The following is a 26,429-nucleotide window of genomic DNA, read 5'->3' as shown; positions in this document are numbered from 1 at the left end:
GTGGTGGGGAAGGCGAATGGACGACCTCAGTTTACTGGGAGAATTTTAGGAGAGAGTAGTTCACCTGTAAAGGAGGCCGCAGATACGGCGCTAGTGTGGCTTATTCTTGAGTGTCGCTCGAGTGTTTGAGATTCGCACCAGGTCGGATTGAAAGAAGACATCGAATCGATTCAGAGGTGAATTACTACATTTGTTACCGGTAGATTCGATCAGCGAGCGGTGTAACCGATATGCTTCGGGAGCTCAAGTGAGAATACCTGGAGGAAAGAAGGCATTCATTTCAAATAACACTATTGAGAAAGTCAAGAGAACCGGCAATTGAAGCTTACTCTAACAGTTCTACCGCAGCCAACATACATTTCGCGTAGGGAAAACGAAGATAAGATACGAGAAATTAGGGCTCATACGGAGGCATGGAGACAGTCGTTTTTCCCTCCCTCTACCTGCGAGTGGAATGCACCGAACGGAAGGTTGCGGAATATTACGTAGATGAAGAAGAGCGTCACGGAAGCACTAAAAAAACTGAATTGGCAGACTCTTGTAGATATAGACAAAACATTCTTTGAAATGGTACTTAAAAAATTTCAAAGACCAGTGTCAATTACGTTTAACCCCCTACTTATCTCACGCGTAGAGAGGCATTTAAGCCGTTATTCTTCTTGAGTTCCATACACAGTAGGAGCGGGGAAAAACCGTAACATGTGTTACCGTACAGCGTATCCTGCGCTATGCACTTGATAGTTCTTGCAATGTATGCACACTGAAGAGCCAAACAAACGCCTGCGTAAAATCGTGTAGGGTCCCCGGAGCCACACTTTAGCAATTCTGGAGGTGTGCGGTGTCGCATTGTCCTGCTGCAATTGCCAATGTCCGTCGGAATGCACAATGGACATGAATGGATGCAGGAGATCAGACTCGATGCTCAAGTACGTTTCACCTGTCATAGTCGTTTCTGGACGTATCAGGGGTCCCATATCACTCCAACGGCACACGCCCCACACCACTACAGAGCCTCCACCAACTTCAGCAGTCTCCTGCTGACATGCAGGGTCCATGTATTTATGAGATTTTCTCCATACCCATACACGTCCATCCACTCGATACAACCTGAAACGAGACTCGTCCGACGAGGCAACATGTTTCCAGTCAACAGACCAATGTCGGTGTTGACTGCCACAAACGAGGCGTAATGCTTTGTGTCGTGCAGTCATCAAGCCCATATCGGTGATGTTTCGTTGAATGGTTCACACACTGACACTTGTTGATGGCCCAGCAATAAATCTGCAGCAATTTGCGGAAGGGTTGCACCTCCGTCACGTTGAACGATACCCTTCAGTCGTCGTTGTCCCCGTTCTTGCAGGATCTTTTCCCGGCCACAGCCATGTCGGAGATTCGATGTTTTACCGGATTCCTGATATTCATGGTGTTGTTGTTGTTGTTGTTGTCTTCAGTCCTGAGACTGGTTTGATGCAGCTCTCCATGCTACTCTATCCTGTGCAAGCTGCTTCATCTCCCAGTACCTACTGCAACCTACATCCTTCTGAATCTGCTTAGTGTACTCATCTCTCGGTCTCCCTCTACGATTTTTACCCTCCACGCTGCCCTCCAATGCTAAATTTGTGATCCCTTGATGCCTCAAAACATGTCCTACCAACCGATCCCTTCTTCTAGTCAAGTTGTGCCACAAACTTCTCTTCTCCCCAATCCTATTCAATACCTCCTCATTAGTTACGTGATCTATCCACCTTATCTTCAGTATTCTTCTGTAGCACCACGTTTCGAAAGCTTCTATTCTCTTCTTGTCCAAACTAGTTATCGTCCATGTTTCACTTCCATACATGGCTACACTCCAAACAAATACTTTCAGAAACGACTTCCTGATACATAGATCTATATTCGATGTTAACAAATTTCTCTTCTTCAGAAACGCTTTCCTTGCCATTGCCAGTCTACATTTTATATCCTCTCTACTTCGACCATCATCAGTTATTTTACTTCCTAAATAGCAAAACTCCTTTACTACTTTAAGTGTCTCATTTCCTAATCTAATTCCCTCAGCATCACCCGATTTAATTTGACTACATTCCATTATCCTCGTTTTGCTTTTGTTAATGTTCATCTTATATCCTCCTTTCAAGACACTGTCCATTCCGTTCAACTGCTCTTCCAAGTCCTTTGCCGTCTCTGACAGAATTACAATGTCATCGGCGAACCTCAAAGTTTTTAATTCGTCTCCATGAATTTTAATACCTACTCCAAATTTTTCTTTTGTTTCCTTTACTGCTTGCTCAATATACAGATTGAATAACATCGGGGAGAGGCTACAACCCTGTCTCACTCCTTTCCCAACCACTGCTTCCCTTTCATGCCCCTCGACTCTTATTACTGCCATCTGGTTTCTGTACAAATTATAAATAGCCTTTCGCTCCCTGTATTTTACCCCTGCCACCTTTAGAATTTGAAAAAGAGTATTCCAGTCAACATTGTCAAAAGCTTTCTCTAAGTCTACAAATGCTAGAAACGTAGGTTTGCCTTTTCTTAATCTTTCTTCTAAAATAAGTCGTAAGGTCAGTATTGCCTCACGTGTTCCAACATTTCGACGGAATCCAAACTGATCCTCCCCGAGGTCTGCATCTACCAGTTTTTCCATTCGTCTGTAAAGAATTCGCGTTAGTATTTTGCAGCCGTGGCTTATTAAACTGATAGTTCGGTAATTTCCACATCTGTCAGCACCTGCTTTCTTTGGGATTGGAATTATTATATTCTTCTTGAAGTCTGAGGGTATTTCGCCTGTCTCATACATCTTGCTCACCAGCTGGTAGAGTTTTGTCATGACTGGCTCTCCCAAGGCCGTCAGTAGTTCTAATGGAATGTTGTCTACTCCGGGGGCCTTGTTTCGACTCAGGTCTTTCAGTGCTCTGTCAAACTCTTCACGCAGTATCGTATCTCCCATTTCGTCTTCATCTACATCCTCTTCTATTTCCATAATATTGTCCTCAAGTACATCGCCCTTGTATAAACCTTCTATATACTCCTTCCACCTTTCTACCTTCCCTTCTTTGCTTAGAACTGGGCTGCCATCTGAGCTCTTGATATTCATACACGTGGTTCTCTTCTCTCCAAAGGTCTCTTTAATTTTCCTGTAGGCAGTATCTATCTTACCCCTAGTGAGATAAGCTTCTACATCCTTACATTTGTCCTCTAGCCATCCCTGTTTAGCCATTTTGCACTTCCTGTCGATCTCATTTTTGAGACGTTTGTATTCCTTTTTGCCTGCTTCATTTACTGCATTTTTATATTTTCTCCTTTCATCAATTAAATTCAATATTTCTTCTGTTACCCAAGGATTTCTAGCAGCCCTCATCTTTGTACCTACTTTATCCTCTGCTGCCTTCACTACTACATCCCTCAGAGCTACCCATTCTTCTTCTACTGTATTTCTTTCCCCTATTCCTGTCAATTGTTCCCTTATGCTCTCTCTGAAACTCTGTACAACCTCTGGTTCTTTCAGTTTATCCAGGTCCCATCTCCTTAATTTCCCACATTTTTGCAGTTTCTTCAGTTTTAATCTACAGGTCATAACCAATAGATTGTGGTCAGAGTCCACATCTGCCCCTGGAAATGTCTTACAGCTTAAAACCTGGTTCCTAAATCTCTGTCTTACCATTATATAATCTATCTGATACCTTTTAGTATCTCCAGGGTTCTTCCACGTATACAACCTTCTTTCATGATTCTTAAACCAAGTGTTAGCTATGATTAAGTTGTGCTCTGAGCAAAATTCTACTAGGCGGCTTCCTCTTTCATTTCTTAGCCCCAATCCATATTCGCCTACTATGTTTCCTTCTCTCCCTTTTCCTACACTCGAATTCCAGTCACCCATTACTATTAAATTTTCGTCTCCCTTCACTATCTGAATAATTTCTTTTATTTCATCGTACATTTCTTCAATTTCTTCATCATCTGCAGAGCTAGTTGGCATATAAACTTGTACTACTGTAGTAGGTGTGGGCTTCGTATCTATCTTGGCCACAATAATGCGTTCACTATGCTGTTTGTAGTAGCTTACCCGCATTCCTATTTTCCTATTCATTATTAAACCTACTCCTGCATTACCCCTATTTGATTTTGTGTTTATAACCCTGTATTCACCTGACCAGAAGTCTTGTTCCTCCTGCCACCGAACTTCACTAATTCCCACTATATCTAACTTTAACCTATCCATTTCCCTTTTTAAATTTTCTAACCTACCTGCCCGATTAAGGGATCTGACATTCCACGCTCCGATCCGTAGAACGCCAGTTTTCTTTCTCCTGATAACGACATCCTCCTGAGTAGTCCCCGCCCGGAGATCCGAATGGGGGACTATTTTACCTCCGGAATATTTTACCCAAGAGGATGCCATCATCATTTAATCATACAGTAAAGCTGCATGTCCTCGGGAAAAATTACGGCTGTAGTTTCCCCTTGCTTTCAGCCGTTCGCAGTACCAGCACAGCAAGGCCGTTTTGGTTAATGTTGCAAGGCCAGATCAGTCAATCATCCAGACTGTTGCCCCTGCAACTACTGAAAAGGCTGCTGCCCTTCTTCAGGTACACTCGTGAAATGGTCTTATGGGAAAATGCTCACTTCATCGCTGCCTCACAGATGCTGTGTCCCATTGTTCTTGGGCTGATTATAACATTCAAACTCACTTAAATCTTGATAACCTGCCATTGTAGGGGCAGTAACCAATCTAACAATATAACAATATAACATTCAAACTCACTTAAATCTTGATAACCTGCCATTGTAGGGGCAGTAACCAATCTAACAACTGCGTCAGACACTTGTCTTATTTAGGCGCTGCCGACCGCAGCGCCGTATTCCACCTGTTTACATATCTCTGTATTTGAATATGCACTCCTATACCAGTTTCTTTGGTAGATGAACGAACCACCTCTCATCCGAAAATGTCTATGCTCTCTAATAAGCGGCCTCGCGGAGAGGCCGTGCGTTTAGAGGCGCCAGGTCACTGGCTGCGAGGCCCCTCTCGCCGGAGGTTCGAGTCCTTCCTCGGGCATGGATGTGTGTGTGTTGTTCTTAGCATTAAGTTAGTGTAAGTAGTGTGTAAGTCTAGGGACCGATGACCTCAGCAGTTTGGACACTTAGTAATTCACACACACACACACACACACACACACACACACTACCAAGCGAATATGAGCAGTAACCACACTGTTGTCGTAAGAGCCGAAGGATCTGAAAGGGAACCAATAGTTTAGAAGGTATTGAGACAGAGCTATAGTTTGAAACTTCTTGGCAGATTAAAACTGTGTGCCGGACCAAGTGCTCTCCACTTGCCTGCGAAAAGCAAAGGTCCCGAGTTCGAGTCTCGGTGCGGCACACAGTTTTAATCTGCCAGGAAGTTTCATATAGCGCACACTTAGCTGCGCAGTGAAAATCTCATTCTAGAACTATAGTCTGTTCCCCATGTTACTCACCCTGCAAATAAAGAAGGTTGTAAACAAGTTAAACTTTACGAAGGGGACACGACACGTTAAGGTTTGTCGATTATGTCTTAATTCTGCTAGAAATGGCAAATGAATTGGAAAATAAATTTAACGTGATGGATAGTATGTTAAAAAAACCTGTAAGGTGAAAACCAACATAATTATATTAGAGGTAATGTAGTGTACTCATATTAAATATTAAATAAGGCAATGTTAAGGCTTTTACAGTATGAAACGGGACACGCAAAGTAGAAGATATTTTATGCCACTTTGGCCGCAGAATAACTGACGATGTGTGAAGCAAGGAGGCTATAAAACTTCATTTCCAATAGAATTAATAGAGTTTCTGTAACAGAGACGTTTACTGACATCGAATGCAAATATAACTTTTAGATTTTTCAGAAAGTACGAGAGTATGCTGAAAAGTAATGCCTCTGAATTTTCGAAGTGAGAACTCTTAAAGCATTTGAAGTAAAACGAACGTTATTAACACTGTACACCTTTAATGTTCGTGTGTACATACTTATCTCCCAACATAATCACCCTGGCGAGAAACCCATTCTCCCAAGGAGAGGCCAGTTTGTTCATACTGTCATGCCGAGTGTTTGGCTTTGTTGACGGAATCGCAGTCTCACCTCTGCTGGCAACACCTCATCATTATCAAAGTGAAGCCGTCAAAGGCGTTCTTCAAGTTCTGGAAACAGACGAAAATCAGATGGGGCCATGTCGGGGCTATATGAAGGAAGATTGACGACATTGAAGCCGAGGCGTCAGACTGTAGCAGAGGTCGCAGCGCTCGTGTGTGGTCTGCGATTGTCAACCTTAAGGAGAGGGTGTTCCATGTGTGGACGAACTCTTCGAATTCGGAACTAGATTAAAGCTGTTTCTCACGCTCCGACATACACTAAGGTGAGGAAAGTGATGGGCTCACGATATGCATATACAGGGTGTTGCAAAAAGGTACAGCCAAACTTTCAGGAAACATTCCTCACACACAAAGAAAGAAAATATGTTATGTGCACATGTGTCCGGAACACTTACTTTCCATGTCACAGCTCATTTTATTACTTCTCTTCAAATCACATTAATCATGGAATGGAAATACACAGGAACAGAACGTACCAGCGTGACTTCAAACACTTTGTTACAGGAAATGTTCAAAATGTCTTCCGTTAGCGAGGATACATGCACCCACCCTCCGTCGCATGGAATCCCTGATGCGCTGATTCAGCCCTGGAGAATGGCGTATTGTATCACAGCCGTCCACAATACGAGCACGAAGAGTCTCTACATTTGGTACCGGGCTTGCGTAGACAAGAACTTTCAAATGCCCCCATAAACGAAAGTAAAGAGGGTTGAGGTCAGGAGAGCGTGGAGGCCATGGAAATGGTCCGCCTCTACCAATCCATCAGTCACCGAATCTGTTGTTGAGAAGCGTACGAACACTTCGATTGAAATGTGCAGGAGCTCCATCGTGCATGAACCACATGTTGTGCCGTACTTGTAAAGGCACATGTTCTAGCAGCACAGGTAGAGTATCCCGTATGAAATCATGATAACGTGCTCCATTGAACGTAGGTGGAAGAACATGGGGCCCAATCAAAACATCACCAACAATGCCTGCCCAAACCGTCACAGAAAATCTGTGTTGATAACGTTATTGCACAATTGCGTGCCGGTTCTCGTCAGCCTACACATGTTGATTGCGAAAATATACAATTTGATCACGTTGGAATGAAGCCTCATCCGTAGAGAGAACATTTGCACTGATATGAGAATTGACACATTGTTCGATGAACCATTCGCAGAAGTGTACCTGTGGAGGCCAATCAGTTGCTGATAGTGCCTGCACACGCTGTACATGGTACGGAAACAACTGGTTCTCCCGTAGCACTCTCCATACAGTGACGTGGTCAACCTTACCTTGTAGAGTCGGAACTTCTCTGACGCTGACATTAGAGTTATCGTCAACTGCACGAAGAATTGCCTCGTCCATTGCAGGTGTCTTCGTCGTTCTAGGTCTTCTCCAGTCGCGAGTCATAGGCTGGAATGTTCCGTGCTCCCTAAGACGCCGATCAATTGCTTCGAACGTCTTCCTGTCGGGACACCTTCGTTCTGGAAATCTGTCTAGATACAAACGTACCGCGTCACGGCTATTGCCCCGTGCTAATCCAAACATCAAATGGGCATCTGCCAACACCGCATTTGTAAACATTGCACTGACTGCAAAACCACGTTCGTGATGAACACTAACCTGTTGATGCTACATAGTGATGTGCTTGATACTGTAGATACTGTAGAGCAATGAATCGCATGTCAACGCAAGCACCGAAGTCAACATTACCTTCCTTCAATTGGGCCAACTGGCGGTGAACCGAGGAAGTACAGTACATACTGACGAAACTAAAATGAGCTCTAACATGGAAAGTAAGCGTTTCCGGACACATGTCCACGTAACATCTTTTCTTTATTTGTGTGTGAGGAATGTTTCCTGAAAGTTTGGCCGTACCTTTTTGTAACACCCTGTATACAGACGGCGGCACTATCGCGTGCACAAGGTATAAAAGGGCAGTGGACTGGCTAAGTTGTCACATATGTGGGTCGTGTGAAGTGATTTAAGGCGTGATTAGAGTCGCACGAGGGAAAAATTTTGGAAATTTGTGGTAAGTTCCTATGGGACCAAACTGCTGAAATCATCGGTCCCTAGGCTTACACGCTACTTAATGTAACTTAAACTAACCTACATACACCGGTGCCCCAGGGAGGACTCGAACCTCCGACGACGAGAGCCGCGCGAACCGTGGCATGGCGCCTGAGACCGCACGGATACCCCGCACGAGGGAATTAGCAGGCTTTGAACGCGGAATGGTAGCTGGAGCTAGACGTATGGGACACTCCATTTCGGAAACCGTTAGGGAATTCAATATTCCGAGATCGACAGCGTCAAGAGTGTGCCGAGAATACCAGTTTCTGGCATTAGCTCTCACCATTGACAAAGCAGAGGTCGACGGCCTTCACTTAACGACCGACAGCAGCTGCTATACTAGAACAAATAAGCCCTTCGTCACAAATATTAAGTCAAAATTGGCCAGGTTTCGACGATAGTATGAGGGTCGTCTTCAGAATTAAACTAACTGTTCTAAAACATATTAGGTATATAATACATTAATAAAATTTAAGTTTGTACTGACTGGAAAGAGATGCAGTACTTACAATTACAATTTAAAAAGTCTAAGCCGGAAAGGCGACGTCTAAGATGGCGAGCCCTAAGGGCTGCTCGTACTTGAGTGAACAAGGGTTGCAACAAGACTGAGGTGCCCACGTTAGAAAGTGTGGGCAAGTAAACACGGTGTTGCTACGAGCGCCATCTAGTAGCCGCAGAGACAACTAGGCTACTGTACATTCAAAATTAGACACATGAAATTGTGAGCGGCTGCGTTTGCGTGGAGTTGTCAGTACTAACAGGCTAACAATACTGCATGAAATAACGTCACAGGACGAACACATCCGTTAGAACAGAGCGGCGAAATTTGGCGTTAATGCGCTACGGCAGCAGACGGCCGACTCGAGTGCCTTTCGTAACAGCACGACATCGCCTTCAGCGTCTCTTCTGTGCCCGTGACCATATCAGTTAGACTCTAGACAACTGAAAAAACGTGGCCTGGTCAGCTGAAACCCGATTTCTATTGGTAAAAGCTGACAGCGATTGAGTGTGATGCAGACCACACGAATTCACGGACGTAAGTTGCCAACAAGGCACTCTGAGAGTTTGAGGTAGCTTCGTAATGGTGTAAGGCTGTGATATCATGTAATGGACTGGGTATCCTGGCCCAACTGAACCGACCACTGATTAGAAACGCTTATTTTTGGCTACTTCGAGACCATTTGTATTCATGGAATTAATGCTCCCAAACAGTGATGTCTCCGGGCCACATTTGTTCGCGATTGGTTTGAAGGACATTCTGGATAATTCGAGCAAATTATTTGGTCACCCAGATCGCTTGACATGAATCCAATCGAACATTTATGGAACATAATGGAGAGTCAATTCGTGCACAAAACCCTGCATCGGCAACAGTTCCGCAATTACGGACAGCTAGAGAGGCGGCAGGGCTCGTTATTTCTGCAGAGGACTTCCGACGACTTGTTGAGTTCATACCATGTCCAGCTGCTGCATTATGGCGGGCAACAGAGATCAGACACGATATTAAGACGTATCACACGACTTTTGTCACCTTATTGTAGTTAAGGTACACATTGCACAGTTACATGCTGCAATGCGGAACCTTCTAACGGCAGAGGACAGCAGATATGTAGATATGAAGAATGTGGACTGTGGAATGTTAATAATGTTTGTTTCATTTAAAAAGCTTTAAGGGTTTCCAGATGAAAAATTTGGAGGCGTTACTTTTCAGAATGCCGGCAGCGGTGGCCGAGCGGTTCTAGGCGCTTCAGTCTGGAACCGCGCGACTGCTACGGCTGCAGGTTCGAATCCTGCCTCGAGCATGGATGTGTGTGATGTCCTTAGGTTACCTTGGTTTAAGTAGTTCTAAGTTCTGCGGGACTGATGATCTCAGAGGTTAAGTCCCATAGTGCTCAGAGCCAATTGTACCATTTTTTGTACTTTTCAGAACATACTTGTGTTTGTCTAGCTTATACGCGAGTGGGACTTGGACGATAAACAGCTGTGAGAAGAGGAGAGTAGTAACCTTTGAACTTTAGTTTAAAGAAGAACGATGAAAATTAGGTGGGTAGATAGAATAGCTAATGAAGAGGTATTGAACTGAAATGGGAAAGAAATTAATTTGTGGGACAACTAGACCAAACCAAGGAATTAGTTGACAAGAGACTTCCTAAGGTGTCGAAGAGTAGCCAATTAGGTTGCGGGTTTAGCGTGGCGGGAGGGGGTAAAGCCGTACGTGAAAACCAAGCCACACCTAGAGAAAGCCTGTTTAGATGGACGTGAGTTGCAGTACGTCAGTAGGTAAGCAGAGATGGAGAGATTGGCGCAAGAAATACTATAGTGGCTAGCTGCAACAATTAATAACTGTTGCATTGTGAACACTATTACGAAACAGATATTCCAGTGCTCCCATGTCTGTAGAATGAGTTGACTAACATTTCATCGTTAAATGAGTTTATTTTCAGTACAGAAAAAGATCTCTACCACAGATGGAGAATGATGACCGCTATTGGGCGTATCTAATGGTACTAGGACATTCCTGGTGGAAATCGCAACGCAGCATGTCCAGCCATGTGCATGTGCAGCTTATCTCCATCCTTGATGATAAAAGGGCATGGTAACACCATACCGAAGGATCGCTGAGACAGTTGGTTGTAATGAAACGACTGCAGAAAGAGTCATGGCGAGCTGGATTCACCCAATGATGTGCCAAAAAGCTCAGGCGAGAAAATCTTTTGATTATTCGACTACCTCTGGCGAATAGACAGATGAGAACAACTGAAATACGAGAGGGGGTTGCAGGTAGGGATTCAATGCAAACGTTCTGGATCAGACTAGTGGAAGCTGGGTTGAGTTTTCGAATTACCGCCGGCGCCACGCCACAGACAACAGAATGTAGTAAAGCTATATTCATCTGGAATATTAGGTGGTATTCTCTGATGTTCAGAAACGAATCTAGCTTCTCGCTGTGGCGGTCATATTGACAACAACGTGTCTGTAGAAAAACTGGTGGAATGTTACCAGAAGCAGTGGTTCTAGAGAGCCACGCATCTCCAACTCCTGGAATTGTGATGTGGGTAGCTATTGAACATGATTATAGGACCGTTGAGAGGACTACGTACACGCCTGTATACATTGATCAGCCAGAAGTTTATGACCACCGACCTACTACCGATATAAAACCGTCCAGGCAGTAGCAGCGTCACGTGGCGAGGAATGACTGTTAATCAGACACACGCAACGGTGCGTGTAGCCTCAGTGAGCGTGCTGCCAACATGTGGTGGGGGGAGGGGTGGGGAGTGATCTATCCGAGTTTGACGCGGAGGCTCGGGACGAGCAGTTCAGGAAGTGCACAACTTGTCGGGTGTGTGGTAATAAGTGCTGGTTAGTACGATACATTCTGAGGCATCAAGGGATCAGCAATTTACACTAATCGCCATTCAAATTGCTAAACCACGAAGATGACGTGCTACTGACGTGAGATTTAACCCACAGGAAGAAGATGTTGTGAGAAGCAAATGATTAGCTTTTCAGAGCATTCACGCAAGGTTGGCGCCGGTGGCGACACCTACAACGTGCTGACATGAGGAACGTTTCCAACCGATTTCTCATACACAAACAGCAGTTGAACGGCGTTGCCTGGTGAAACGTTTTGTGATGCCTCGTGTAAGGAGAATAAATGCGTACCATCACGTTTCCGACTTTGATAAAGGTCGGATTGTAGCCTATCGCGATTGCCGTTTATTGTATCACGACATTACTGCTCGCGTTGGTCGAGATCCAATGACTGTTAACAGAATATGGAATCGGTGGGTTCAGAAGGGTAATCGGAACGCCGTGCTGGATCCTAACGGCCTCGAATCACTGGCAGTCGAGATGACAGGCATCTTATACGCATGCCTGTAACGAATCGTGCAGCCACGTCTCGATCCCTGAGTCAACAGATGGGGACGTTTGCAAGACAACAACTATCTGCACGAACAGTTCGACGACGTTTGCAACAGCATGGACTATCAGCTCGGAGACTATGGCTGCAGTTACCCTTGACGCTACATCACAGATAGGAGCGCCTTCGATGGTGTACTCAACGACGAACCTGGGTGCACGAATGGCAAAACGTCATTTTTTCGGGTGAATCCAGGTTCTGTTTACAGCATCATCATGGTCGCATCCGTGTTTGGCGACATCGCGGGGAACGCACATTGGAAGCGTATATTCGTCATCGCCATACTGGCGTATCAACCGGCGTGATGGTATGGGGTGCTATTGGTTATACGTCTCGGTCACCTCTTGTTCGCATTGACGGCACTTTGAACAGTGTTACGACCCGTGGCTCTACCCTTCATTCAATCCCTGCGAAACCCTACATTTCAGCAGGATAATACACGACATCATGTTGCAAGTCCTGTACGGGCCTTTCTGGATACAGAAAATGTTCGACTGCTGCCCTGGCCTGCACATTCTCCAGATCTGTCACGAACTGAAAACGTCTGGTCAATGGTGGCCGAGCAACTAGCTCGTCACAATATGCCAGTCACTACTCTTGATGAACTGTGGTATCATGTTGAAGCTGCATGGCAGCTGTACCTGTACACGCCATCCTAGCTCTGTTCGACTTAATGACCAAGCCTATCAAGGCCGTTATTACGGCCGGAAGTGGTTGTTATGGGTACCGATTTCGCAGGATCTATGCACCCAAATTGCTTGAAAATGTAATCACATGTCTGTTGTAGTATAATATATTTGTTCAATGAATACCCGTTTATGATCTGCATTTCTTCTTGGTGTAGCAATTTTAATTATCAGTAGTCTAGTATTGGACGGAAGTAAGGAGGATAAAAATTGTAGAGCGAACCCAACAGATAAATACAGCTAACAGATTAAGAAGGATGTTAGTTACGGTAGTTATTCGGAGATGGAAAAGCTTGCATGGATAGCTGCATGAACCATTCTTCGGACTGAAGACTACAACAGCATCAACAACAACAACAACGTGGAACATGATGAAGTGGGAACTTACTCGTTTTTCAGGGCCTGCAGTAAAATCCGTAGGGCGCTCCAAGCAGAGAGGAAGCAGAGCAGCTTGAGTCATTGAAGAGTGCGGAATGGTAGTGTTGGGACCTCCCGCCGTCTCGGTGCGCAGCTAAAATCACGCCAGTGTAGACGCACCTAATTCATTAACCCGCGACTATTGAAAGCATGGTAGGAGTGGAGAGGCGGAGAAAGCTGCAATTCAAACTACAGCCTGTCCCATAATTATCCGTGACTCTGGAGACGACTCTGGTTCTCAACCAGCTGCAACATCGGCAGCTCGCCACAGTCGGCTACATCCTCCGTCGCCCGCACAACTCCAAATCCCAAGACAGTTAACTAATATTGAAGAGGTATTACCCAGTTGCATTTCTTTCACAAACTTTAATAATTTTCTGTAAAAATAACCTGCAACAGATAAAACTTGTAGGGCACCTGTGTTATCATTGTCTTCAGACATTATTACCTAGCAGAGTCGCTTTCCTTTCCATGCAATAGCCGAGTGTCGTAAAAATATGAAAATTGATTAACTATTTACTACTAGTTTAGTTTGCTAATGACCAGTTCCAGTCTAAATTTTACTGACACCGTAACTGTTCGTTCTTGTATTCCATAATAGAGCACTCCGTCTTCAGTCCACGAGTGGCCTACTGGGACCATCCGACCGCCGTGTCATCCTCCAGGGAGGATGCGGAGGGGCGTGGGGTCAGCACAACGCTCTCCCGGTCGTTATGATGGTATTCCTAACCGAAGCAGCTACTATTCGGTCGAGTAGCTCCTCAATTGGCATCACGAGGCTGAGTGCACCCCAAAAAATGGCAACAGCGCATGGCTGCTGGATGGTCACCTGACAGCGCTTGACTTCTGTGATCTCACGGGAATCGGTGCATCCACTGCGACAAGGCCGTTGCCCATTCCATAACAGAGGCTTAACTAATTTACAATTAGGATTATTATCTTCAATAACTTACGGTATAGTAAAATTTCGGTGACAAAACCAATGACTAAAGATACAGCACAAATTAACATTGTGCAATTTCATTTCTTCTGCACTTAGCTTAGCGGGAGCCGTCTGCTGGCTTCGTATGGATTTTGTTGTAGTTATATTGAAAGTAAAATCAGTTGATTATTTGCGTCTTTCAATAGTCAAAAGTAAATTGCTTCAGTTTTCCTAAATTTAGCTTTAAGTTACACTGAAGTTATTGAAAGTATTTTTTTTTTACATAACAGAGTTTATGTTACAGTCAGTTATTTATTTAATTAGCAATTTCATTTAATTTTACTTTCAAAATTTAGTATTTCAGAATAAGTAACGGCAAACACAGTGCTTCCTGATTCATTTATTTTCCCGCATTGTGTTGTGGAAAAGCGTGACAACCTTCTGTTGCCACGCTAGTAGTTATTTGCTTACTTTTCTTTCCCATTACCTTTCTTAGGATTAGGGAGATTCATTGTCATAGTGAGATGGTGAGCGTTTAATTACCCTGTTTTTGCTAATCAGTTTTTTGTGTTATCAATATTTTTAGTGTTATATATAGTACTTGGCATCATTTTGTGGTTCGTGAGCGATTGTACTATATTCCACCCATTTCACAATTATCATCAGTATTTAGATTAGGTTTAGAATAGATTCTTCCTACCTAATTGTATTTTCTACACTTTCCTCCTACTAATCGATTTATTTTCCTTCAGCAACGAGACCCTCACTCACTGTAAAATCTCATTAGGCATACGGGATGATGGTCCATCATATCGCAATCCAGTACGCCGATTAGGAAGGGGGAGATTACAAACTGACTAGAACAAGAGCACACCGAAGTTTTAAAATAGTACACGTGTATTAAGTCGGATCGTAACTATAATTTGCCGTCCGAAGTTCTGGTTGTTACATATCGGTCGTCTGTCTTTTGTTTGCGACTGCCAGTAATTTCGGATATCTACAGTATAATCAGCATACGTTGAGCTTCTTTTCGAAGCTGTGGTCGGTATTATTGACTATGTTTACGACTGCCAGAAATCTCAACATGATGATGTCTCGTGATATATGTATCAACGAGAAATAAATAACGTAAGGAGTGTTTTAACATGTGCGTGAGTATAATGTGCTTTCACGAAATCCTGTTTCTTCCGTGTCGTAATTAATGGCATAGCTTCTGACCAACTCCTCGCACAACGAAGATGGACTCATCATATCCGACGTTATCATTGTTAGATGTGAAAAAGCATGTAATCTCATCAGAACCACGGCTGGACTAACGTGGGGCTCTGATCGGCTGACAACGATGTCTTTATTACCGCCCGTGCTAAGGACACACTTTGATTATGGACACATGTGCTACGTATCGGCGTCACACAGCACCCTGCTAAGACTAGACAGTGAGCAGTTCGAAGCGTTGCGTTTAGTTACCCAATCGAGAATCGATGGAACCACTTCTATCGGGCTGCCCGCGGCATGGATTCTAAACCATGAAACCTAACGCATCTGTCCACGACACTGCAGTCGAAATGACCTTCCACAAAGTCATTTATTGGTTCCTATAAGTCTCTCGTTGCAAAAGTTGATTTTTCAGGCTTTTAATGTGACTGTACAGTGTATACCTTAATCGGCATTTCTCATTTTCCTACTCCCTCCCTCCCTCCCTCCCGCCCTCTCTCTCTCTCTCTTATTCTCTCTCTCTCTCTCTCTCTCTCTCTCATTTTCTCCTCTCTCTCTTAACCCCCCTTTGGCATCCTTCCCCAACTCCTGTCTTACTCCTCTCTCACCTCTCTCTCCCACCAACCTCTCTCACTCCTTATGCCCCTTATCTCTCTCCCACTCTTTCTACTTACCTTTTTATATTATGTTTAATGGCGTATTGTTCAAACAGGCAAATCCCAAGATATAATAATAAATATTTTACGTAAATGTACAGTTTTCCAGCATTTACACAACAGGCTACATGTAAACCATAGAAAAGCATACAGATGTAGTTCAGTACCAAAAAATGTGCATACAGCAAATGAATTAGAACGACAGAGGAAAAGTCTCAATGGCTCGATGAAATGAAGTTGTATTACAGGCCAGGAGGTCTCCTGTTGATCACCAGGTGCAAATCTTTCTATTTGATGCCTTTTTAGCGATTTATGTTTTGTGATGAAGATGAAAGAAAATAATTTGTATAATACCAACACGCAGCCCCCTAGCGAAGGAAAACGTATGGCCCCACTGGGAATCAAACCGAGGACCCCGCGATCTAGTGTCAGCGACCCCATCCACCAGATCACAAACTGTGGACACTGGCTCAATAGAAAACTTAAATATAATACAGGTACGGTGAAATATTTGTGAAATGGATTGTATGGCAAATAACAAGTTCATCACGATCCTCGAAGGCTTCACGACAACGTGGCAAGCGAGGAGGTGGCTAAATGTGAATATGTGTGGCGTTTGCATCTGCCTTCACACCCATCGATAGAGCAAGTACCGCCAGTGGTGTGAAACACGTGATGTGGTCGATCTTTGCAGCAATCCGCGTCTGGAATTCCGTGATGGGTACGAACCTGTATGTCACTGACGGCGAGACCGACCATGAGGTTCATGAGGACGATGGAGGCGAGCAGGATGAAGAGCAGGAAGACGACGCGGCCCGTCACCTCGAGCCGCGACCACTCATCGCCCTCCTTCTTCTGCTTGTCGTCGAACATGTCGTCGTACTCGAACTCCCCCGTCATCATCACCGTCGTCTTCAGCAGCGCCTTCCACGGGTTGCCGAAGTACGGGCTCCGGTAGAAGATGATCGAGAAGCTCAGCGCGAAGCCGAAGATTAGAAACATAAACACGAACAGCACCTGGAACAGAACGACACGTCCCTTATAGCTAAACTGCAATACATAAATTCACTTCTGGACAGTCTAGAGTCCAAAAATGTTGTAGTCTCTGCACGAAGACTGTTGGCAAAGTTTCATTGTCACCTGATTATGTTCACTTGGGGCGTAATAAACGTACCTGAATACATCTGTGGTGATTCTTATTAGCATTAACATAAAACAGCTGTGAAGCACAAAATGATCAAGATTATTCACCTCATTCCACCATGCCTTTTCACCAGCAATCATATAAGCGGCAAGTGGTCAAAAATCAGTGTCTAACTCCCTACGGTGTGTTACCGCAGTTGCCAGTTCACTGTCTCCATTTGCACTGGAGCAGCACGACATGTAAGCGCATGTTTTCTCTTTTCACATCCGAACAGCGCAATGAAGTTCTAATATTTCAAGAAGATACATGTCTAAATGTTGAACACCAAAGCTTCCAACGTTCTCCGGACGACATCAACAGACAGTGTGGTGCTGGGGTGCAAGACTCACACGCCTCTAAATTCAGTTAACTTGCCGCTTATGTGTAACAGAGCCTTTTCTCTGGTTATTCCTCTACGTCGATCTACCGAGAGCTTCTTCTCCGAAGATATGTTGCTGGTTAAGGGAATTTACTAACTACTTTTCTATTCTTGAAATAATTTGTGTACTCGTAAAATATTTTTCAGTTCAATCACAACATATTTTCAACTTTCATAAACAATAACTTCGGCAAGCTAACTCATTCTGCGAACATTAGAATCATTTACACTTCTTCAAAATAGCTTACACGTGTCTCGCTTTGATCATAACTGAGACAGGAAAAAAATTTAAAAGGCTCTATTGTCATTCGAGTCCAACACCTGAGTGTCCTTAGGAAACTACTTTCAACTGTCAGCTAGTCTTTTTACAATCATCACAGGCATTAAAGAACACAGAATACTACATAAACTTTTCTTGTTCTTCTTTGCCCGTTCACGAAACTCTGTGGACCGTACAGCAAGTACTTGTATGCAGCTGTTCGGCCTCAGTGTCCAACTTTTCCCTCGTGGCTGTTCCTTTTGACCTGCACATACAAATAAACTATGCGCAGTCGTCTGATTCGTTTCTTCTACTCATATCTAAAATATCGGGTGCTCGGAACGTTGGAAGGCCGAGTGGTTCTAGAATTTCCTCCGCAGTTCTCGAAGCACTGCAAGCTACTGTTTATTTACTGGCTGATTAGTTTCGGACTTTGCCCAGTTTCAGAAGACACGTATTGCAGAGGAAAATTTGTTACAAATGGATGCGTCGAATGTGGTTAATAAAAGTATAAGCGGTATAATGGTTCATAGGGTAACTTCTTACGTACTTTGTATATAGGAAATTTTTGGTGAGAACCGTCTTGTTGCCTCATCATACTTAAATGTGTCAAAGATCTTCGTAAAAAAAGTCACATTTGTAGTTATACCGTACTATATCATGTTAATGTGCGTGCATACTATGTACATTTTTCTTAATTGTAATACCTTCATTATCCAGTATTACGTATCCACGCAACAACGATATTTTACATACAAAGGAGAATCTGTTCTCCCTGGATTATACTGTGTATCACGCTGGTTTATTTATCGTAGATGGTACCGTAATTTTAATAGATATTGAGGCAAAGAATTTCGTTTTACTCGTAATGTCTTATATAATCTCTGAGATATTCAATTTATTTCGCAGTGATATTAACATCATTAACTGCATTACTGGGAGACAGAGCTTTCCACCACATCACAGCGGTACAGTAAATTTTCAGTTCTTTTTAAGCGCTATTTTAGAGGAAACAAATTAGTTCATTCATGTTTGAATGAAATCCACACACGACAGTATCATTATGCTGTTACAGTTTTCGCTGTATAATTTTCAATCTCATATTTGGCGAGTTATTAATGCGGGATGGAGTAGAGCTCATAAGTTGATTAAGGTTTTATTGAAATTTTCTATGAATAGTTTGTAGTCACGTGACTGGTGTTTAACGCAGTGTGGAGTGCCATTCATAAATTATCCACAGTGGACATATGGACTCGTAACAAATTTTGCTCTCCGTTATAGGTGGCGTGAGAAAGTAGGCAAAGCCCGAAACTAATCAGACAACAAATAATAGCAGCTTTGGTAGCCAACATCTAAAATTGCCTTTTCATCAGTATTTGAGAGCAGCAAGACGCGACGTCTGGAACGTTTATATCCAATATTTTACCAACCAGGCGTCTTCATGCGCTGTCTACGTAGCACGTAGATCGTGAAGGCATTGCTTTTGATGTGAGGTCCTCATTGGAGCCATAAAAAAAGTATCTAAGGATCTTATCTCACCCCAATAATCAAGTTCGTAGGTTATATGAGTGTTAGAACACTCCTCTATATAAAACAGTAAGCTGTACAACAATGTTGCATGATCTCGAAAGCGCGTAAGAAAGTAGCTCCCAATATCGTCAGCTCTTCTCGTTAATCAGCCAACGACCTTGCCTCAGTAGTAACACCGATTCCCGTCAGATCAGTGAAGTTAATGGATGTCGGGCCTGGCTAGCAGGTGGATGGGCCACCGTCTGGGTCTGCCGAGTGTTGATGTCGAGCGCGGTGCACTCAGCTCTTGTGAGGCAAACTGAGGAGCTACTTGACTGAGGAGCAGCGACTCCGATCTCGGAAACTGATAACGGATGGGAGAATGGTGCACTGACAACATGTCCCTCGGTATCTGTATAGGATGATGTCTATGGTCGGTACAGTTGGATCTTCAGGGCGTATTCGGACACTGTTTGTTCGTTCTCGTTAGTCAAAGTACAACTCTTCGCCAATTTACAACTCAGTAATAAATATTATTGACGTTACACCAGACAAATTATGCTTCCCTGAAATCACAAAACTATCTGCGTCCCTTCCAGATTCCCGACCTTAAGTGGGTACTTCATAACGCCAAGACATCAGCACAGAGTCGCTCGCAGCGAACCACACTGCTGGAAGGTGAGCTGTGATTTAGCCGATGACACACGAAGCGATTCGGGTCTCCACAGTAACTCTATCGTTTACTTACCGTTGACACTAAAATTATGTTCTAGTTACGTAATAACAGGTCATTAATAAGAGTATTTTGCATAATACTATAGACAAAATCCGAATATTAATTTAGTTTAATTATTCTTTGAAAATAATACGTTCGGAGTGGAGCCCAGGAGATACTCCCCTCGATCTTTCATTACAGCAGCTAATCATAACGCATATAGTTTCTGCTGGAACAGTGTAGTAAGCTTGCTGTATCCAGGTAGTAGCGTCTGATGTATTTGCCTCATCCAGCCTCGTGACATCACGCATCTGCTATTGTAGCCTCTCTCTAATCCGATATAATGTATTGGAATATATCAAGTGTTACTCTTTGTAATGCTGATAGATAAAAGAGACTCAGAACACAACAGTCGGCATACATATTTCCTTCTTTATTGTTTTCTCAGTTTCCTGAGAAATGGGAGGGCTGGCTGGGAAACAAAAGCCGCTCGTGAGTTAAGCTCATAAAATTAAAGAAAGTGATAACTGCCTATTTAAAACGGTACGCATGTGACAATTTCGCGTTTTAGAAAAATATAATTTGATGATTTATTTTAAATTTAAAGTTAGGTGATTTAATACACCAATAAATACAGAGTGGTGACGTTGGTAAAGCTGCTATGACTCGGTGGTGGTGATGGTGTGTTAAAATTATTACGACCTTGCAGGGTGTAGTTTGTTTTGATGTTGTATAAGTGATGCAAATAGATAAAAGTAAAAACTGAAGAACATGTGAACAAAGCCCAAGGGCTGTTGAATGGAAATTAATTTGACCTGTGTTGAATAGAAATTAATTTGACCTGTGTAGGTTTGCACAGCACTGTAAAACTTAGATTGAGTACAGGGGTAATAGGAAGGACTCGATGTTGAATTTGCCAGTGGTGTCTTTGCATACTGAAATTTCGCATTTTATGGCTAAATGGAATGTGTCACTGTTTCATTCTGTAAGGCTACCAGTTGTCGGTAGGGAACAGTACCAGATGGTAAAGTGTGATGTTTGGTCCTCATTTGGGCTAATCGTTCCCTGGAACACTTAATACTTTAGCGTAAAGCAGTAACTATACGTGTGTAGGTCGCCGTGGCGTAACACAGGAATGTCTCAACGTACACAATGACTGGTTCAAATGGCTCTAAGCACTATGTGACTTAACATCTGAGGTCATCAGTCGCCTAGACTTAGCACTAGTTAAACCTAACTAACCGAAAGACATTACACACATCCATGCCCGAAGCAGGATTCGAACCTGCGACCGTAGCAACAGCGTGGTCCCTGACTGAAGCAAATAGAACCGCTCGGCCACAGCGGCCGGCGACTGTCTGGAATTAGTCCATTCAGAGAACTTTGAGACGAAGGTGCGTAACTCAATGGGGTAGCAACAGTTTCAAGAGCAGCTTTTTGAGTGGTCAAAGTTGGCCGAGACTCCTGGTATGTGGTGAGCGTTGGGAACGGGGGTGCGGGGGAGGGAGGCTTTGTGCGGCACCCCTAGCACGCACACACCACATATGATGACACGATTTTTTCCTGTATGAAGAGATTACAGAAAGGGCATCACTTCCCACTCATACTCGAGATAAGGTAAATTTTGAACAAGCCGAGAAACCGTATGTAAATACTATGGCGTGAAATAGCGAATCTTAAACTACGAATTATTAGGATAGTCAACGATATGACAAATGGAATATTAAAGTAAGATGTACGTTCTTTGAATATTACATAATAAGTCAGTACTCTGCAACCAGGGAAAGCGGCTTGACTTGTAGCGAAGGATCTGGCGAACGTCGACTGGTCCAGTTGAAAATCGTGCAGTTAAGTGCGATGCAGGTGCCAGCCCGCTAAAGCACTTACGCAGGACTTCACTCTTGGCTGCGATCCGATAGCAGGGGTGCACATACTGCGGCCCGCAGTTCATATGATGACGGCCCCACCGATCGTTCTAGTACACCACATCACAACTGTTAAGGAGCAACTGACACATGATAGGTAACAACTGCCTACTGCTTCGGAACAACCGAAAATTACTATGGAACAATCAACCAATGATACTAAAAGAAAATGTAGAGGGCGGGACGTGTTACCGGCAGCGATGCCTTAGCACGAACTGTCTGTATGCATTCGACAGTTCATGCAGCACGAAGGATGTTGTGGAAACGGTTAGTGTCACATTCCGTGTGGTACGACAACATCTCTGTGCTTACGATGGTGGACGACCACTTGAACGGCTCGATGTCGGTCAAAGTGCCACGACTGTGGCCGCAGCACTGGGTGTGTCCGGAAGTGTCATCTCACGATTAAAAAAGACCACTGAACGTGGAAGTGCAATGCAAAAGCATGCCAGTGGTGTAGACGGACCATCACACCGCATGAGTATCTATAAGTAGACCTAGCGACGAAAAGGAATAGACATCTCACTCCTAGGCAGATCGGTGCGCATCCCGCGACCGCTATCGGAATACGCGGCTCTGCCAGAACCATCTCACAGCGATTGTATCACGCTTGTATGTATGCTCGGAAGCCTGTTACATGTATTCCACTTTATTCACGCCATAGTCGAGAAACGGTTCGTTGGTGTAGGAACGTATCAAGCCATCGTCGTGAGCAGTGGGTTGGTGTAGGGAGCATATTTGTAGGGTTCAGCAACAATGGTCAAGAGTGACGTTCTACGGCGATTCCCTCTTCACTGTGCCAAGTGTTTCTGGCTAGCAGTTACTGTGAAGGGAGAGGTGAACATGTTACATATCACAGAATGTTCGGTATGGCGTAGGCGTTACGGCAGGAATTATGCACAATGGCCGAATACTGCTGCATATCTCTGGTGCTGTTTGCAGCACAGCGGTATTACAGCGAGACACTCTAGAAAGTGAAGATATTGAACGTATAGAATGGTCTGCGTACTCCCCGGACCTAAATCGTGTAGAGCATGCATGGGATGCCCTTGGCAGACATGCTTCTCAAAGAACAACTCCCTCCCGAACAGAGCGAGAACTGAAAGTTGCTCTGACAGAGGATTGCGACAATATTCCCAAAGGATTCCTCAACAGGTTGGTTGCCTGCATGAATAACATGTCCAAATTGTACAGCAGTGCTCGAGAATGGCATATTCCTTACTGAGATTCCAATATCAATTTTTACGTCCATAAACCATGGACCTTGTCGTTTGTGGGGAGGCTTGCGTTCCTCAGCGATACAGATAGCCGTACCGTAGGTACAACCACAACGGAGGGGTATCTGTTGAGAGGCCAGACAAACGTGTGGTTCCTGAAGAGGGGCAGCAGCCTTTTCAGTAGTTGCAAGGGCAACAGTCTGGATGATTGACTGATCTGGCCTTGTAACAATAACCAAAACGGCCTTGCTGTGCTAGTACTGCGAACGGCTGAAAGCAAGGGGAAACTACGGCCGTAATTTTTCCCGAGGGCATGCAGCTTTACTGTATGATTAAATGATAATGGTGTCCTCTTGGGTAAAATATTCCGGAGGTAAAATAGTCCCCATTCGGATCTCCGGGCCGGGACTACTCAAGAGGATGCCATTATCAGGAGAAAGAAAACTGGCGTTCTACGGATCGGAGCGTGGAATGTCAGATCCCTTAATCGGGCAGGTACGTTAGAAAATTTAAAAAGGGAAATGGATAGGTTAAAGTTAGATATAGTGGGAATTAGTGAAGTTCGGTGGCAGGAGGAACAAGACTTCTGGTCAGGTGACTACAGGGTTATAAACACAAAATCAAATAGGGGTAATGCAGGAGTAGGTTTAATAATGAATAGGAAAGTAGGAATGCGGGTAAGCTATTACAAACAGCATTATTGTGTCCAAGATAGATACGAAGCCCACACCTACTACAGTAGTACAAGTTTATATGCCAACTAGCTCTGCAGATGACGAAGAAATTGAAGAAATGTATGATGAAATAAAAGAAATTATTCAGATAGTGAAGGGAGACGAAAATTTAATAGTCATGGGTGACTGGAATTCGAATGTAGGAAAAGGGAGAGAAGGAAACGTAGTAGGTGAATATGGGTTGGGGCTAAGAAATGAAAGAGGAAGCCGTCTGGTAGAATTTTGCACAGAGAATAACTTAATCATAGCTAACACTTGGTTCAAGAATCATAAAAGAAGGTTGTATACATGGAAGAATCCTAGAGATACTAAAAGGTATCAGATAGATTATATAATGGTAAGACAAAGATTTAGGAACCAGGTTTTAAATTGTAAGACATTTCCAGGGGCAGATGTGGACTCTGACCACAATCTATTGGTTATGAACTGTAGATTAAAACTAAAGAAACTGCAAAAAGGTGGGAATTCAAGGAGATGGGACCTGGATAAACTGAAAGAACCAGAGGTTGTACAGAGTTTCAGGGAGAGAATAAGGGAACAATTGACAGAATAGGGGAAAGAAATACAGTAGAAGAAAAATAGGTAGCTTTGAGGAATGAAGTAGGCAGCAGAGGATCAAGTAGGTAAAAAGACGAGGGCTAGTAGAAATCCTTGGGTAACAGAAGAAATACTGAACTTAATTGATGAAAGGAGAAAATATAAAAATGCAGTAAATGAAGCAGGCAAAAAGGAATACAAACGTCTCAAAAATGAGATCGACAGGAAGTGCAAAATGGCTAGGCAGGGATGGCCAGAGGACAAATGTAACGATGTAGAGGCTTGTCTCACTAGGGGTAAAATAGATATTGCCTACAGGAAAATTAAAGAGACCTTTGGAGAAAAGAGTACCACTTGTATGAATATAAAGAGCTCAGATGGAAACCCAGTTCTAAGCAAAGAAGGGAAAGCAGAAAGGTGGAAGGAGTATATAGAGGGTCTATACAAGGGCGCTGTACTTCAGGACAATATTATGGAAATGGAAGAGGATGTAGATGAAGATGAAATGGGAAGAGTTTGACAGAGCACTGAAAGACCTGAGTCGAAACAAGGCCCCCGGAGTAGACAACATTCCATTGGAACTACTGACGGCCTTGGGAGAGCCAGTCCTGACAAAACTGTACCATCTGGTGAGCAAGATGTATGAAACAGGCGAAATACCCTCAGACTTCAAGAAGAATATAATAATTCCAATCCCAAAGAAAGCAGGTGTTGACAGATGTGAAAATTACCGAACAATCAGTTTAATAAGCCACAGCTGCAAAATACCAACTCGAATTCTTTACAGACGAATGGGAAAACTAGTAGAAGCCGACCTCGGGGAAGATCAGTTTGGATTCCGTAGAAACACTGGAACACGTGAGGAAATACTGACCTTACGACTTATCTTAGAAGAAAGATTAAGGAAAGGCAAACCTAAGTTTCTAGCATTTGTAGACTTAGAGAAAGCTTTTGACAATGTTGGCCGGAATACTCTCTTTCAAATTCTAAAGGTGGCAGGGGTAAAATACAGGGAGCAAAAGGCTATTTACAATTTGTACAGAAACCAGATGGCAGTTATAAGAGTCGAGGGACATGAAAGGGAAGCAGTGTTTGGGAAGGGAGTACGACAAGGTTGCAGCCTCTCCCCGATGTTATTCAATCGGTATATTGAGCAAGCAGTAAAGGAAACAAAAGAAAAATTCGGAGTAGGTATTAAAATCTATGGAGAAGAAATAAAAACTTTGAGGTTCGCCGATGACATTGTAATTCTGTCAGAGACAGCAAAGGACTTGGAAGAGCAGTTGAACGGAATGGACAGTGTCTTGAAAGGAGGATATAAGATGAACATCAACAAAAGCAAAACGAGGATAATGGAGTGTAGTCGAATTAAGTCGGGTGATGCTCAGAGAATTAGATTAGGAAAGGAGACACTTCAAGTAGTAAAGGAGTTTTGCTATTTGGGGAGCAAAATAACTGATGATGGTCAAAGTAGAGAGGATATAAAATGTAGACTGGCAATGGCAAGGAAAGCGTTTCTGAAGAAGAAAAATTTGTTAACATCGAGTATAGATTTAAGTGTCAGGAAGTCATTTCTGAAAGTATTTGTATGGAGTGTAGCCATGTATGGAAGTGACACATGGACGATAAATAGTTTGGACAAGAAGAGAATAGAAGCTTTCGAAATGTGGTGCTACAGAAGAGTGCCGAAGATTAGATGGGTAGATCACATAACTAATGAGGAAGTATTGAATAGGACTGGGGAGAAGAGAAGTTCGTGGCACAACTTGACCAGAAGAAGGGATCGGTTGGTAGGACATGTTCTGAGGCATCAAGGGATCACCAATTTAGTATTGGAGGGCAGCGTGGAGGGTAAAAATCGTAGAGGGAGACCAAGAGATGAATACACTAAGCAGATTCAGAAGGACGTAGCTTGCAGTAGGTACTGGGAGATGAAGAAGCTGGCACGGGATAG

General features: G+C 43.6%; 1 protein-coding gene across 1 annotated transcript in view; it reads right to left on the bottom strand.

The window, feature by feature from the left end:
* LOC126285315 (transient receptor potential channel pyrexia-like) overlaps window positions 1-26,429 on the bottom strand; it is a 252,608-nt gene that overhangs the window by 17,897 nt on the left and 208,282 nt on the right. The window contains exon 11 of the mRNA XM_049984615.1: window positions 16,747-17,034. Coding sequence (XP_049840572.1) covers window positions 16,747-17,034 — 288 coding nt within the window. The remainder of the gene's footprint in view (window positions 1-16,746; window positions 17,035-26,429) is intronic.

This window comes from Schistocerca gregaria, chromosome 8 (genome assembly GCF_023897955.1).
Source record: "Schistocerca gregaria isolate iqSchGreg1 chromosome 8, iqSchGreg1.2, whole genome shotgun sequence".
In the NCBI taxonomy this organism is placed as follows: Eukaryota; Metazoa; Arthropoda; class Insecta; order Orthoptera; family Acrididae; genus Schistocerca; species Schistocerca gregaria.
The sequence above is the reverse complement of the archived record's forward strand: the minus strand, read 5'-3'. Positions and strand labels throughout refer to the sequence as shown.